General features: G+C 34.3%; 1 protein-coding gene across 3 annotated transcripts; it reads left to right on the plus strand.

Annotated features, from left to right (window-relative positions):
- The first annotated feature begins 1,115 nt into the window (after positions 1-1,115).
- LOC148869870 (cysteine-rich receptor-like protein kinase 25) lies at positions 1,116-12,941 on the plus strand. 3 transcript variants are annotated; one of them, XM_088967154.1, is made up of 4 exons: positions 1,116-2,163; positions 2,359-2,505; positions 8,554-8,675; positions 8,784-8,965. In XM_088967154.1, exons 1-4 carry the CDS (start codon positions 1,344-1,346, stop codon positions 8,814-8,816), a joined length of 1,122 nt encoding a protein of 373 aa, XP_088823280.1. In that variant the 5' UTR covers positions 1,116-1,343; the 3' UTR covers positions 8,817-8,965. The 3 variants fall into 3 exon arrangements, with proteins under 3 accessions (XP_088823280.1, XP_088823279.1, XP_088823281.1); XM_088967153.1 differs by lacking the exons at positions 8,554-8,675; positions 8,784-8,965 and adding an exon at positions 12,664-12,941; XM_088967155.1 differs by lacking the exon at positions 2,359-2,505.
- The last annotated feature ends 5,021 nt before the right edge of the window (positions 12,942-17,962 follow it).

Here is a 17,962-nt window from a genome sequence, read left to right on the forward strand (position 1 = left end):
AGGGAACTTGCCACGAGGCAGTTCACCACCGGACAGTTCGCCACCAGGCAGTTTGCTCCCAGGCAGTTCTCCACTGAGCAGTTCACCAGTAGGCAGTTCACTACCAAGTAACTCATCACTAAGGCATGCCACCACCGGGTCAAATAACGAGGTACTTAGCCAAAAAATTTTTACATCACAAAACATTAGTACGTGACCAAAAACGGTTACATCAGTGCACTATAAGGATTAACGTATCTCTAGGAAAGGAGTTAGATAAGGAAAGGCTGTAGGAAGACTGCTCAATATGCTTATAACCGGATTTGGGTAGCAAATTTTAGGAAAGAAAAAGGTAGAAATGCTCTTTAAGAGCATGGCAGGTTCCATCTACCTTGAAGCAAACTTGAACTGCTTTGTCTCTTTCATTTATTATGCAGTGTGACCGGTGGTTGTAACTATTGGTATGGCAAAATTTAGAAGCTTTTCTTTTCTTTTTCTTTACCTTTCTTTTCTTTTTTTTTTCTCTCTTTTGGGGTGGGCGGGGAGAATTTAATATAATTTCTAAAATAGGTTAATATTTTAAACAAAATCACTGTTTATCTTCTTACTCCTCCAAACCACTTCCGTTCCAGCGCCGGTGGGCAACGCTCATGTAAAATATTGTTTTCTCTCAATCTAGAGAAGAATCGCGAGGCTGCTGCTGTATCAAACGATGCTGTTCATGTAAAATATTGTTTTTTCTTTTTTTTTTTCTGAGAAAACGCTTATGTAAACAGTGCGGGGCTGCTGTTGTTGAATGGAGACGGGCGGCGTTGGCGTTGGTGGGCGGAGGCGGAGGTGGCACGATAGATGGTGGTTATTAAGGTTCGCAGAGATGGAGCGGAAGTGGTTATGAGGAGGAAGAAGATGAACAGTAATTTTGCATATTAAGGCTCAAAGTTGCCGTTATAATCCCTTTTTTTTTTTTAAAAAAAAGCAGCATTCAAGCTATTCATTATTCATTAACTAACCGAAAACTGTACAGATTGTCCTGATAGGAGAGTGACTGGTTACATAGCTCGTGATGGTTATATAGCCCGTTTCTTTTATTTTATTTTTTCTCTTTTTTAGGATCCACACATACAGAACACTTGACAACTCTTATCCAACCGGTCAATCAACCAGTAAAATTAATATTGGTTCAATTAATGATCTTTCCGGTTTATATTCGGTCCAAGTGTCAGAAGTCACAGCATTAATTGCTATAACCCGGGAAATTGACCAAGTAAAAGTCGTCATGCATATAAATTCATGAAATACGTTGCATCTTGAGGACTCAAATCACTCCAAACTCCGAAGTCTGTAATTCTTCCCATAGAAATAGAATGAGCCAAGGTGAGGTTCCACGTCTCCATGTCTCAGGAACATTTCCTACCATCTTGCTTTCTTCTCTACTCTTTTTCCTACTTGTGGATCAGAGTGCAGGCGATGGTTACTTGCTCTACACCTGCACAAATAAGGCCAATTTCACCAACAGCAGTGCATTTCAAGACAATCTAGATCTCATCCTCTCTAAGCTTTCAGCTGCAGCAGCAAATACTGGATTTTATAACGACACCGCCGGCCAGATTCCGGACAAAGTCTACAGTCTGCTCCTGTGCAGAGGAGATGTTAACTTAGATATCTGCCAGACATGCGTCCAAGCTGCAAGTCAAGACCTCGTCAAAGTCTGCCCCTACCAGAAGGCGGCAAACATATGGTATGATCAGTGTATGCTCAGATATTCGAATCAACCCATCTTCTCGACTCTCGACTTAGACCCATCTAGATCTGGGTATCAAAATCAGTCTAGTAATGATTCCGGTCATGTCGATCAACTTGATCGAGCGTTAAATAAAACATTCACTGATATTATTGCCCGTGCTGCCTTTAGTACTTCAATTAAATTCGCAACTGGAGAAGCTGCTTTTGATACACTGCGGACTGTATATTGTCTTGCACAGTGCACCCCATATATATCTGGGAGTGATTGTTATTTATGTTTGAATACTGCTAAGGCATATTTAGGTAAGTGTTGTGATCGAAATGAAAGGGCAGCGCAACTCTGGCCGAATTGTGTTCTGAGATACAGCATATACCCATTCTATCAACCCAAAGCTCCTCCGCCATCTCTGTCAACAAACGCAACCGCAACCGTGATACAAGGTATGTTTACATATTGCCTAGGGAAACGCAATTCGTGGAATTAATATTATTATTCATCAGCCTACGCTGTTGAAAATAATGATAATATATTAGAATTTCAATTCTAGCTTCAAGGTTCAAGATTCCATTGCAAAGCCAGAAAAAAAAAAAAAAAAAAAAAAAGATTAACTGTAAATATTGCTTCCGTATTTGCAGTGATCAATGAACCAAATTCATCTCACCTTCCCATCATTATCGCCACTTCAACTGTCATGGTATTTTTACTCCTATCCATTGTGTTCTACTTAAGAAGTAGGAGGAGAAACGGCAGGAGGATGAGAAGATCAAACCCTAACGTCAATGGTAACTACATGTCATATACTTGCTTACCTCTTATTAACTTATAAGGAAAAACCTATAATGCTGGAATTTTTCAGCGGAAAGAATTTCATGCCCCACTGCATATCTCAACCGTATATTGGGAATATCTCTCACTAACAACCTTCAAATATGTTACTGATGAATCAATTTTTGGTGCTAAGTATCTCGTCATTTGGTCTGCTTTCAAGTGGCCGATGACTCAGAGGCCAAAGTGGAGAACCTTCAAAGATGTTACTGATGAGGACCTAGATGCCGAGCTGATCAGGTTGAATTGGGGGCATATTAGGTGCCGAGCTGGGGACAGCTTAGGCGCTGAACTGACTAAGCTGAGTTGGGCAGGTTAGGTGTCGAACTGATTAGGTCGGGCTGGGTAGGTTAAGTGTCGAACTAACTGGGTCGAGCTGGATTGATTGTTGAGCTTCGTAGTTCTTTAGAGACCTGCAAGGAATCAATGTCAGAGGAACCGGGATGGCTAACTCAGCGAGGTCGCTCCGATGCTTAAATCAATACTCTCATAGTACTCTCATAGTAGACTGCGAGCTAAAAATCACAAAGTATGAGAGTTAGAATATGCTTACTTGCCCCCTATGCCATTGGGATTGGTGCTTTTATATAGGCATTGTTTGGCGTGGGTTTCATGCATCGTATCCGAGATTTTTGAGAGGTCGCCTAAGTGGTCCGAGATTCCTGGAGGCAACCGCCATGCAAGTTGACCATCCTCTGGAACGTTCGATACGTGGGCTAACTTCCAAGGATCGTGGGAGTGTTGGGATAAGCATGCCAAATTTGTCGGCGAGCACACCTCGCAAGTCACCACTTGGACCTCAATCAAGCCGACATGCCCTCGAGGGAGGTCACTCCTTGCATCGAGGTCACTTCGGCTAGTGATGAGGTGCTGCAAGTCGGCCTTGGACGAGGTGCTTCTAGCCGACCTGAGTTGTGGTCGAGGTCGCTAGGTTGACGCCTGTGCCAGGTCGCCAGGTCGGGACACCATCATCTTGACTAAGTTGTTGCCTAAGTGGTTCTAGGTGTCACCCAGTTGTTTCGAGATGCCACGTGTCACATTGTCATTGGAAGGCCAAATCCACCCTCATCATTTGCCCCCCACTCCCGAGCTGAAAATAACTCGGCGAAGGGAGTAGATTGTTCCTTTTGGCCTAGAATGACTAATTCGATGAGCTCGTAAGCGTCAATCCAATTTGCTTCTCAGGTCAGAAGAGTCCAAGTGTTTGCAACTTTATGCAGGACTTTACCATCTGTCTTAAGTGGTGCTGAGATCTTTTATCAGCTTGGCACCTTAGCCCTTAGGCTCTGAGAGCGATTCGTGGTCCACTCTCCTTATCCTCGATCTTTCCCATGTCGAAGAAGCTATTGGGTTTTATGTGGTGCTGAGGTCTTTTATCAGTTTGGCACCTTAGCCCTCATCCTTGTTAGTGATGCCGATCACTCACTCCTACAACAAGCTACTGGGAACTCGACCTATGGGAGCAGCACTACTGACTTTAGGTCACCATCTCGCAGTGGAGCCTTGGAAGGCTCAACCGGCAGGGGCATCCGTGCAGTCCATTGGCCGCCAACTCCCGTAGAAGCCACGAAGAGCTCATCTTGTAGAGGGTAACTCGTGAAGAGGACTGATGAGGCTTTATCTGAGTTGAAATAAAGTCGGCAGAGCTACTTAGTCTATTGGCCATCAACTTCCTGCGTAGTCTTTGAGTTAATAAAAAATGGAAACGAGAAAGTGAGAACTTTAGTTTTTAAAAGGTGAGAACTTAGCTTTTTGTAGTGTTTCCTACAGATGACACCAATTGATGAATCAAATTTTGGTGCTAAGTACCTCATCATTTGGTCTATTTCCAAGTGGTCGATGACTCAGAGGCCAAAGTGGAGAACTTTTGCTAGATGAGGACCTGGATGCCGAGCTGACCAGGTCGAACTGGGGGCAGATTAGGTGCCGAGCTGACTGAGCCGAGTTGGGCAGGTTAGATGATGAACTGACTAGGCAGGTTAGGTGCCGAACTGACTGGGCCGAGATAGGTTGATTGTTAAGCTTCGTAGTTCTTTAAAGACCTATAAGGAATCAATGTCAGAGGACCCAGGGTGGCTAACCCGGCGAGATTGCTCCAATGCTTAAATCAGTACTCTCATAGTAGACTGCGAGATAAAAATCACAAAGTATGAGAGCTAGAATATGCTTACTTGCCCCCCTATGTCATTGGGGTTGGTGCCTTTATATAGGCATTGTTTGCCGTGGGCTTCACGCACCATATCCGAGATTTCCGAGAGTTCACCTAAGTGGTCTGAGATTCCCAGAGGCAACCGCCATGCACATTGACCATCCTCCGGAATGTTCAATACATGGGTTAACTTCCAAGGATCGTGGGAGTGTTGAGATATGCATGCCGAATTTGTTGGCGAGCACGTCTTGCAGGTCGCCACCTGGACCTCAATCAGGCCGGCATGCCCTCGAGGGAGATCGCTCCTTGCGTCGAGGTCACTTCGGCTAGTGATGAGGTGTTGCAGGTCGGCCCTGGACGAGGTGCTTATAACTGACCCGAATTGTGGTAGAGGTCGCCAAGTTGGCGCGTGTGCCAAGTCGCCAAGTTGGGACACCATCATCTTGACTAAGTTGTTGCCTAAGTGATTCCAGATGTCACCCAATTGTTCCAAGATGTCATGTATCACATTTGGAGGGACACATCCGCCCTCATCAGTTACCAACGGGTATACTACATTCTATTACATCTCTTCTCGACCCCTTCCCCCACTTAACCCTAGTGTTAGCGACAACGAGATTTAATGCTATGTCTCTACTCTCTTCTATAGATGTTATGTCTTGAGTCAATTTCTTACCGGCCACCAACTGTTGGTAGATGAGATGTGAAAGGCAGAACACCCAAATAGAAATTTTCAAGGGTAGTGACAAGAGTCAACAAAACATGTTCCCACCCAAAACCAACGTCATCTTATACCACACATCTCGTACACGGTAAGATATAATAAATTGGTGGAGGGTTGGAACGTGTTTTTTTAGGGCAGAAAATCTCAACTCGGTAGTGACCGGCCACCAGCTGTTGGTAGATGAGATGTGAAAGGCAGTAACACCCAAATACAAATTTTCAAGGGTAGTGTCATCTGTCGACAAAACATGTTCCAACCCAAAACCAACGTCATCTTATACCACACATCTCATACACGGTAAGATATAATAAATTGGTCAAGGGTTTGGAACGTGTTTTTTTATGGGCAGAAAATCTCAACTCGGTAGTGACATATACCAACAACTCTTAATTTCTTACAATCTTTTAAAGATGGGAACTCTGCTTTATTGACTTGTGGTAAGCTCTAACCTACAGATCGGGGTTGATTCAAGATTCGGGTCTGTGATCTTACCCATCTTAAATATTTAAAATTAGGTCTCAGTGGTCATTGGATCACACGGATTTTGCATTGTAATTCCTCCATTCATTTTTCAAGTTTGCTTTTTAACTTTATTGTATAAATTTTTTCTGATTCTAGCTTTTGTTTTCCTTGATGTTCTCTGACTCAATGATGAGGCACGTATGACTGAAGTTTTCAAATGCGTTTAAACAGGCAATTTTGACCCAACCCATTTGACCCATTCACTTAAAAACCCACCGATTTGAATAGCGGGTCAGTATGGGTGGTTCAATGACCCTTCAAGGTGAGGGTGGGTTGGGTTCAGGGTTATCCATTGGTTGACTTGATCATAGGTTGCATTTGTTTTGAGAAAAGATTTTGGTGAAAAGGGAAATGATGGGATGGAATGGGACGAGAAAGGGAAAATGAGTGGAAATTTTTATTTTTCATTGTACCATTTGGTTGCAAAAGGGAAAATAATGGAAAATTCAACATTAATAATAATTATTAATTATTTAATTAGGTAATTATTAATATTTTATTGTTTTATATTTTACTCTTAATTAATTAATAATTTTTAATTATTAATAGTTTGGGTAAATTACAAAGACCCCCTATAATATGGGGTTAGTGAAAAATATCCCCTTGAACTTTCTTCTGCAATGGAGACCCCTTGAACTTTTACTTTGTGACAAATACCCTCTCCATTAGAGTTGCATCAATTAACTATTTATTTTAATTTGTTTTCAATAATAAGAATAATAATAAAAATTAAATTCTTAGTAATGAAATAATTATTTATTATTCATTAATTAGTTAATTAATTACTTATTTATTATTTTGTTGTTAATTATTAAGTAGTTAATAATATTTTTATGATTTAGTATTTTATTAAAAATTATTAATTAATATTAATAATGACTTAATTAATTATTAAAATTACTTAATATTTTAATTTTATTAGTTTATATTGTATTATTAATATTCTATTTTCTTAATACTTAAGACTTATTTAATAATTTTAACATTTTATATTGAAATATTAATTAATTAATTTTAATTGATTAATATTTTTATTAATTATTTATTTTAGTTTATTCACTAATTACTTTTATTAAATTTTTTATGAATATGTTGTTAAATAATTAATAATTTATTAATGTGTTATGGGTCTAACATTTAACTCTTATAAATACCACAAGAAGGGTGTTTTTTCTTGTCAACCAAGTTTCTTCTCCATTCCCACTTATTTCCTACTAAAATGGTGGGATTTGGCATCCCGAGAATTGGGATCTATAATCCCACCTTTTTCCCATGTTGTCTCATGGCATCCCACAAAACAAACATGGGAAGGGAAGATATAGAATATTCTTCCCCTCCTATCCCACAAATCAAATAGTCTTAGAGTTGAGAGGAAATTGGGAAAAACAAAAAAAGGTTTTAGGGTTCGCCCGCTCCAACAAACAAAACATAATTTCTTCCTCCTTCACTCTATGAAACACAAATGATGCCAAGATTTCTATTTGTCTGCAAGTAGAGAAGTGAGAAGACATAGTAGGCATCATCATCATCTTATTCTCCTGCTTCTTCTTCTATTATAGACGTAAAAAGGGGCTGAATGGAGAAGGTCAACAATCAAATAGGAGCTCTCTCTCTCTCTCTGTCTCTCTCTCTCAATCTTCTTCTTCTTCTTGAAAAGGGGTTGACCTTGTCTTCTTTCTGTTTCTCAGAAAATAGTGACTCTCTTTGCTTAAACTTGATCCAGAATGTTGATGGTTAAACGTGGCTCTCTTTTTCTCTACTCTCACTCAATCCCTCTTTCTCTCCACTTGTGTTTCATTTATAAAGAAAATTGAAATTGTTTTTTTTTTGAGGGTTTTTGTCAAATTTCTATTTATCTAACTTTTCAAAAAATATATAATGGTAAAAATAGATATATCCCATGACTTTCTAATGGTAAAAATAGACATATTAGATTTATAGATAATGTACGTAGTAAAAAAAAACCTAATTTCTGATGGGGCTATATCATATGGATTTCTAAAGTCAAAAAAGAACTTGATTAATCCTTTGCCCAAGGCTCTTTCTATGAAACTTGTTATTGACTCTTCTAGAGGTATGGGATTTATACCTATTTTAGAGGTTATTAGTAATGAAAACCCAACTTATACGAGTGTAGATCCCATAAGCTAGGTACAAATGGGAAAAACAGAATCAGCAAATGGCCCATTGAGCACTATAAACATTTGTTTTGTCCCCATCTAACTTTGAAATGCTTCAATGCTTTTTCAAGTAGAGTTATATACTCTTAATGAATTCGACTTTAATTTTGTATGGTTTGGCAGTACACACATTATTTATAGATTCATATATGTGAGCTTGGGGTTAGACTACCTCTTATGAGAACTTAGGTTGGTTCTTTAATAAGCTCATGAAACTAGGATGACATAAGGCCGAAATAATGTCACCCCATTAAACTCACAACAATTAAAAGGCAATTACATGAGTATCATGATTAGTAGAAATACACTAAAGAAAAATAGAATTCAAAGAAAACAAAATAAAAGCAACTTCTCTCTCTCTCATATGTTTCTTCTTCAAGCTTTAAACTCATTAAATTTATGTCTCTATTGTTTGCTATTTTTTGTAAAGATGTGGACGAGATTCTAAGCGTGGAATACTTGCAATTTGAGTTTAATTTGATAAGGGTTGCCACGAATAACTTTTCTACTGCTAATAAGATTGGCCAAGGTGGATTCGGTTGTGTTTACAAGGTAAGGAGATTATAGCATAATAGTCTCATGTTAAGGTGATTAAGCAAACTTTAGTTTATTTTAATTAGATTATAAAATTTTCTCAATTTTGTCTTATATATCCTTAAGGTACATTCTCAACTGGGCAAAACGTGGCAGTAAAGAGGCTCTCCAAAAATTTTGGACAGGGTGAAGTAGAATTCAAAAATGAGGTTGTATTAATAGCCAAACTTCAGCACAAAAATCTTGTGCAATTATTAGGATTTTGCATACAAGGGGAAGAAAGGTTATTAATCTATGAATTCGTGCAAAATACAAGCTTGGATAATTTCATATTTGGTTTGTCTCTTTTTCTCCTACTTTTTCAATTTATTTTACTATCATATCATCTAACATGCCTGCATCATTATAGAATTGGTTATGCTTGGTTTGAAGAAAAAAGTAGGGAAAAGAAGGGTAAGCTAGGAAAACCTTTACAAATTTTGTATAGATTTCCCTACGTTTCCCTACTTTCTACTTCAAACCAAACATAGTATTTCATATTTGTTTTGTCTCTGTTTCTCCTATTTCAAATTCATTTCACGTCATATCATTTGATATGCACACATCATTGTAGAGCCTAACAAAGTTTCAAATCAACTATTGGTGCGCTAGGACATTGTACTTTTGGTTTGTAGTTCCAAAAGCTAATTTAAAGCCATTTAATAGTTTAAAGGGAGAAAGAACTGACATCTAATGATTCCTATGGATACATTAATTTATGATTTATAGTAAATGTGCATATGCAAAGCAGTGATAATTTTTTATGATGATGATGGCAATTAACATTTGCTTAAATGTTTTCTACAATTTTTTTTTTTTGTATTCTTTATGCTTTTGTGTCTGTCTTTTTTTAATTTTTATTATCGTGTAATTATAACATCAAGGATTTACACATTTGGTACAAAAGGCTGAATTGTTGACTCACCACCAAACATGAAAATTCCATTTTTTATTTGGTTTTAAATTTGTATTTTATTTCTATTATCTATAAAAATGATTGTTCTTTATGACACTTATTTTTTATGTTAATATCAATATAATCAATTAATATAAAATTTAATGAAAGAATAGGAGTTCATATCTTAAATATAAGACTTAAAGGGAATTGAATGAGGAGAAATGTAGTAGTTTAAATTACACTTTTTCCCCCACAATTAGAGAGTGATCGAATACAGAAATAGGGGTATACTAGTAAAGAATTGGATTCAATGAATGCTAATAAGAGTTAATACTTTAAGTATAAGGTTTAAATGAAAGGGATTTGAATAAGGAGAAAATGGTTGTCGAAATTATATTTCTATCATTGTAATGAGAGAGGGACCAGTTAAATTAAAAAAAAAATGGGTATCTTAAACAAACAAAAGTTTCACACTCTCATTCATAATAGTAATATAGATTTTTTATGGTAAATAAAAGGGGGATGGGTCCCTCCAATTTGTTGGAACTGAGAACCTATCTACATAACCAGTAAGTTGCATTGACCAATAAGGTTCTTCATTAGGCTTTTTTGCACAAATGCTATGACTAAAAAGTTTTTTACCAAAAGTTATACATTTTTTTGTTGATGAACCTAGATGGCCATTTTTAGGTTATATTTTGTATCTGACACTCTTATGATTAAAGAAACTTGTATTGCAATATTTCAAAATTATAAAAGATTAAAACTTTGAACATCATCTTTGTAGAGGATTGGCATATAGCTCATTAATATCATTAGTTTAACCTACAATTAAGTAGAATAGTTGGACATTACTGACCAGTTAAAAAGGTGTCAATCCCAATATTCAACAAAGTTATTTATACAAATGCTTATGATTCTTTAAGGATGTCTTTAAAAAGGGTAGATTGGCTATTTGAAATGATTTTATTGTATACCTAAAGAACAAGAGATTGATTTTAATGAAGAAAGAAATACAAGCAATGCTTCTTAAGGTAAAAGTTAATATTTATGGGAAAGAAGGTTTAATTTCATGAAAGAGGAGATTAAATACATGAATGAAAAATGATGTTTACAAATTTATTGAACTTTCTAACATAATCAAGTCAATTGATTATAAATATATTTATGAAAATGAAAAACTCAAAGAAAGATTTCTTTTTAATCATTATGACTATTGTGGTTCATTTTAATCTAGAGCTACATAAAAAAGATGTAAAATATATTTTCTCAATTAAAATCAATATAAAAATATTTTTATAGAACAATCAATGAGTTTTAAGATATAAAAAAATCTAGTATGTAAGCTAAAGAAATCTATCTATGGTAAAATGGGATTTGATGTAATAATTGAAGGTTAAGGAAACATTGTTAATTAGTATATATATTTGAAAATTGGTGAAAGCAAATTCATTGTTTTGGTTTTCTATGTAAATGACATTACACTTGCTAATAGAAATAAATCATTAGTTGTGATCATATTATTATTATTTTGTTGTATGAATCTTACGCCTTGTGCCCCCCATAGGAGGCATAAATCTTCTCAAAGTTGGTGGTATCCGGTAGTGGAACTCAAATCCACATCTCTATTGGGACAACCCAATTTATGTATCACTAATCCACCACTCAGTTGGTATATTATAATTCACATAATACTGATTCTATACATTTTAGGTTTGATTATATATTCTAATTTTATGTGTACATGGGTTTGTTAAAATGTAGATTGAGCGTTTTAATTTAAAACATCAAATACCCTAGCTTGGGACAATGATTTTTAAATTAAAACATAAAGGTATCTTTTGAGACATGCTTTTATTTAAAACATGGGGGATTTGTGTTGAATTGATAAAGTGGACTAATTGAAAAATACAATTGCAATTATTTCACTTGTTATTTCCATAATATAAAAACCGTGTTTAAGATTTATATCAATGACAATATTGTTATTACAACTATAAATGAACTTACATTATTGAGAAGATGTAATGATTTTTATGATTTATTACTAATATAAATTTTCATTGGATCAAATCTTGTCTACAATAATTCCCATTAATTGTTCTGCCTCTAAGTCAATAAGCCAGTTTATAAAAATATCCTAAATATTTTTTGAACAAAAAGGGTGAGCTTTTGCAGACCAAGTGAGAGAATAAGAATTTCTTCATGTAGTCTTAAAAATCACATTTGTTTTGATAAAAAAAATAGTATTAATCTTAAAAAATAACTAAAATAAATTGCATAAAGAAATCAAAGTGCTATATAGAAATGCACAACTTTAATTAATGTATTATTAATATGAAAGCTCTATATAAGAGATGTTAGTCGCTCCTCTTACACGCACAACGAAGAGAAAGAATTTCTCATTTTGATCTTTACATGAGGGAAAAGAGTATAGAGGAGAGAACCCACTTCCGATTATGTTTTTGGACTTAAGGATGTGTTTGGAAATGATGCAAATGGAGTGTAAATCCTGGTTCAGGGTAAATTTGCACTCTGGTTCACTTTTACATGTGTTTGACAATACTATATTTATGCATTGACAAATGACAGAAAACACATTTTCCAATGCATATGTACATTGATAATAAGATGTAAAGTACGTAAATTTGCATTTAAGTAGACTTTTGATAAAAAAAAGGCATATACTTTATTGGAATTCGTGTTTGCATCCATTAAAACTAAAGATTTGTTTTGTAAGAGGGTAAATTTACCGATGAAAAACTAACCCAACTTTATAATTTATATGAATCGCTTTATACTCTACATATTTGCATTTACATTTATTTACATCGTTTCCAAACACAGCCTAAAGGATTGCAAACAAGTTTACATCCCATATTGGCATAGTTTCCTTGATGATTTTGGATTCATTTGAATAGAATTTTGGCTGCTTTTAAGATCTAGATTCAGTCTTTCATCATATCCCATTATTGAAGGCCTTCTTGGTGTTAAATGCATAATTAATAATCTCATTAATAGTTACTTCCTAAAATCTATATTGATCCATATTTTCATTTTCTTTTCTAGATCCAACCAAATGTAGTCAATTAAATTGGAGCACACGGCACAAGATCATAAGAGGCATTGCTCGAGGACTTCTTTATCTTCATGAAGATTCTAGAATTAAAATTATCCATCGAGATCTTAAAGCTAGCAACATTCTTTTAGATGATGAGATGAACCCAAAAATTTCAGATTTTGGCATGGCAAGGCTTTTTGCTGTTGATCAAACTCAAGCAAATACAAGTCGAATTGTTGGAACTTAGTAAGTCGATCATTTCTCCTTTTTTTTAATAATTTTGTGTTTTTTTCTTTTTTTTTTTGGGGGGGGGGGTCATTAATTTATATACTAAGATGAAATGCAGTGGATACATGGCCCCAGAGTACGCAATGCATGGGCACTTCTCAGTTAAGTCAGATGTATTTAGTTTCGGTGTGCTACTACTAGAAATTGTTAGTGGAAAGAAGAATAACTACTCCCATCAGTCAGAAAGTTCAGAAAATCTTCTATAATGTTAAGGTTAAAGATAGATATTATTATATAAAACAAATGAAAATAATGACTAAATACTAACAACTAAATTAATGTATGATTTGATTAATTATTAGAGTTGATGGATACGACTCTGATCAATAATTACTCTGGACATGAAGTGTTGCGATGCATTCATATTGGACTATTATGTGTTCAAGAAAACACAGTTGACAGGCCAACTATGGCATCGGTTGTTCACATGCTCAGTTGCAACTCTGAAAATTTACCAATACCTTCAGCACCAGCCTTTTTCATCCCTAGTACAAGAGAGGGAGACTTGCCTCCTAGAGAGAATTATTCTTTGACAACTGAGTCATCCACAAGTAAGCCACTACTGTCTACAAATAATGTATCAATTACCGAGTTACACCCTCGCTAGAAGTTGTGGTTCGAAGATTACTCTTGTAGTGTATTCTCATGAACATGATATGTGGCATTTACAAAAATAAAAATAAAAGAAAAAACACATGATATCTGGCCACTAATGTAATTTAAAGTAAAGTTGGAAATTAAAGCCTTATTTTCTTTGAGGGTTAAAGACAGCATCAACTTAAACCACCATACATAGGTTATATTACATTGGCTTAGCTTGTCTATTGTAGAATCTCATGCCAGGTTGTTAATGAAACTTTCATACCCATGATGGGGCATGGAATGTTACATTTCTAATGTTATTCATGTTTCAAGAAAATTCGGGAGTGGACTTTTCCTAAATCATATTTTCTAGCTTAATTAATAAATCATGATTCAAGGGAAATGGAATTGTATTTCAATAATGTTGCAATTCTTGTACTCATTCTGCAAGACTAATACCATAAAATATTGAAGCCATAAATATAAGGTACATCATCTATATCTATATATTAAAATGCAATGTGCCAAGCTGGCACTTTTCTGCTCTATGGTTTATTCTAAAAGCCATTTATCTCTTTTCTGGTTTCTTCTCAAAGGAACCTATTTTTTTTTCTGATTTTTTGAACTTTCTAATTTTAAAATTTAACAAAATAACTTAAGTGACCAATCATGTTTAAGAGTTTTAACACTCTTCATTAAAATGCCATTAACTCTCTCTCTCTCCCTCCCCCCATTAACTCTTTTAATAATCTCTCCTCGTTAATTATGCCATTAACTCTCCCCTTCAATAACTCATGCCACTAATTCTTTTTCATCTCCATTACTCCATTAAATTGCATAAAATTCATTAACTTTATCTATATTTGCATTAAACTTTAATTATCAGTAAAGATTAATAATATTCAAATTGAGATATTCAAGGATATATTATTGCACTAAATAATCTATTTCCATTTAAAAGTATAATCCATTTATATTCCATTAGAAAATAATAAAAAATAATTAACCATAATAAAAAGAAATTCGTAGGTTACTTAAATAAAATAAAAATAATTATTAATTATTGTTATTGATAAAATATCTTTATTGATATAATAAAAATAATTTAATTAATGAAAGGAATAAGATAAATTAAAAATGAATGTCAATTTAAAATTAATATAAAACTAATACAAAATTATCTAACAATTATTATTTTTATAATTAAATTTTATTAATTTAAAACCAAGTTAAGTTCCACTAAAAGTAAAAAAAATTATATATTTAATTAAATTTCATAAGGAATTTAAATTTAATAAAAATTATTATACTTAAATAAATTCGAATTTTACTAATTTTAAAAAATCATATAAAATATGTTTAAAATAAATTTAAAATTCATTTAAAAATAAGGAAAATTATAAAAACCTCCTTGGGTTTTCTAACAATCCTATGAAACTTAGGGTAAGGAAGAAAAGCCGACAAACCAAGCCAAAAAAACAATCAAAATCAAACCAACCGGTATACATATATTTCTATATATTTTATGTATATTTATGTATATTATATATATTTTATATTTTCTATGTATTATAAATTAATAAAAATTCATTACATATAAATATATATATTATTTAAAATATTATATATATATTTATAATATATATTATAAATATAAAAAACCAAAAATCCAACAAACCAAACCGATAGTTAACCAAATTGATCATCCGGTTAGTCGATCGGCTTTGGTTCAGTTTTATTTACCGGTTTTCCAAAAACTGGTAACCCCAGTTCAGTTTCAAAAATAGGTCCACAGTTCAGTTAATCAAACCATGGGCACCCCTAATAAAACTCCCTAGTGTTTTGACCATAACAAAAACCTCCCCTATTGTTTTGAAAAAAGGTGCAAATACCTTCCTTTAGTTAGCATTCCAAATAAAAAATGTTCATGTAATGCATTAATTTTACTTCACTTCAGCCTTTTTACATTTGTCTAAGGAGAGTAAGGTGAATTATTCTTTGAAAGTTGTCTAGCAAAATAGATTAGTGGAGGGTAAAGTTGAAACTTTAAATTATGTATGATAATGCATTAACAATGATAAGGGTATTTCGGTGACTTTGATGTCTTTGTTACTGAAGAGTCAAGGGAAAGGAGGTATTTGCAGTTTTTTTTTTTCCAAAATTATAGGGGAGAGGCCTTTGTTAGGGTCAAAACACATAGGTGGTTTATAGAATTGTTAGAAGAGGATAATTTTTTAAAATTTACCTAAAAATAATACAAAAATAATAATATACCAATAAAAACTAATAAGAAATATTTTCCAAAAAAGTTAATAAAGGTTAACAAGAAATAAAAAACAATACAAATTTATCTAGAGAATAGGAAATTGGCCACTCTCGCTAATGAGCAACTTAGATTGCGATTGGATAAACTAGACATAACCCCAAAAAATGATACTTGAATTGAACTTAGATGGACACTATTATTTTTTATTAATAAAGTTTGTGCATCACACGGGTCCTGACTAATTATATTTTGATTTTCATAAACAAAAGCTGTAACATTTATAGCTTTAGTGTGCAACATTTTCATACAAAACAAAGCAATAAACAATTAAGAAAAAAATGAACATACCTGATATGAGGATATTGGGATGGACAAGTAGCAAGATTAAAATGGACAGAATTAGAAATGATCATATAATATGAAAAAGAGTTAATTGATATGATTTGACCATGTATAGAGACAACTATTGACCATACCAATAAGAAGAAACTTGGTGCAAATAGAAAAGGATAGAAGAACTACCAAATGTGCATGCACTTGGCATGTGACAGTTTTAGATGATGATGATAGTAATAATGTAATTACTAGTGGGCTAAACTCTAATCTAATCACCAGGGCTTTGTCAGTACTGGGCTTATTAGAACCATTGGGAATCTACTTGTCTTGAACCTTTTCTTGATTTGCATCACTTATAGAAGAGGTAGCACCTTTATTTTGTTGTACGAGGGGCACATCCTATATAGGTCCAAACTCAGCTTAGCCGAATTTTCTTCCTTCTTCCTCACATGGCACTCAACTTCTTCATGGCCATGTTTGCACCAAAAAGTGCAATATTTAGGAAGCTCTTCATAAACAGTCTTCTACCAATAGCCATCCTTCACAAGCCCAATCCAAACCCTGGAAGGTAGACCCTTAAATAAATTAATCTCATAGAAACCTTGACTACAATGGTTCTCATCAATCTAGAAGTTAATACATCCACCTTCAGAGCTCTTCCAACAACCTATGCAATCAATCTCAGATATCTATCACTGTATAGATTGATTGGGAGTAGAGAAAAAGTGATCCAAGATGAGAAGATAGAATAGGAAATCTTTAATTCCAAAAGATTATTTCATTCAAACCCTCAAATATTTCCTGATCAGAATATATCTAGAATCAGTTGTAGTCACCACCACACCATCAGAGATCTTGAAATTAATCTCAAACAAGAAACTTCCTACTCTTAGGCATAAGAGAGTGGCCATGAACACACTTCCCAACTAGATCAAACTTGAGAGGTGCAAGAGATTTCTTCAAATAAGCCTTAGAGAATAAAAAAAAAAAAAAAAAAGGTTATCCCTGTTTCAGAGAGGGGGCTTTTAGAGGAATATTAATAACAAGGGGATCCAAATTGAAAGGAAATGGTGAGAAAGAAGAAGACAAGATGAAAACAAAGGAAGGTCTATAACTTGGAGGTTCGCCCGGGTTATCCCCAAGAGCACTAATCTTGATAATTCCTAGACAAACTGTGTTGTGTTTAAAGGTTACATAATATAGTCACTAGAACTAATTCCAAAGTTATGATTGATACCATGCATGGTTCTAACGATTGGCCGTAGCAAATCTAGTGTATTCAATATGCAATTCATAAGGAATTGGTATATGTTATGTGGAGCATTAATCACATTTATTGCGAAGGGAATGGTGTTGCAAACTCCTTAATTGTGACACCTTTGTTGAACATTGAATATGCCAATACAATTAGTTTATGAACTTGCATCCTATGGACTCATTGGTCCATTCTTACGTGGATTGATCAAATCATACTTTGCCTCATCATTTAAAATGGTTGAGTACAATTAAGAGTAAACATCCATTACCACCTGGTTTCTAGTTGGGAGGTTACTATCCATTGCCTTCCTCACTAGAATGCACACCGGACCAGTCCTTCCTTCCATTGGCATTTGACATGAATTGATTCTCTACTCGGGTGCTACGATGTGAAGCTCTAATTAGGGAAATGGGCAAAATGCAATGCTACCATTATTTTGGGACTTTCCCTTTGTTACTGGAAAAAATCGAGTACGAATACTTGTCCAAAGAACCAAGGCTTGGATAATTGTTGTGTAAGTTACAGCTCTAGTATATATGGAGTTTCAGCTAATTCATAGTATATTTAAATTAGCGAT

The sequence above is a fragment of the Nelumbo lutea genome, chromosome 2, assembly GCF_056320005.1.
Source record: "Nelumbo lutea isolate HS-2025 chromosome 2, American lotus-T2T, whole genome shotgun sequence".
In the NCBI taxonomy this organism is placed as follows: domain Eukaryota; kingdom Viridiplantae; phylum Streptophyta; class Magnoliopsida; order Proteales; family Nelumbonaceae; genus Nelumbo; species Nelumbo lutea.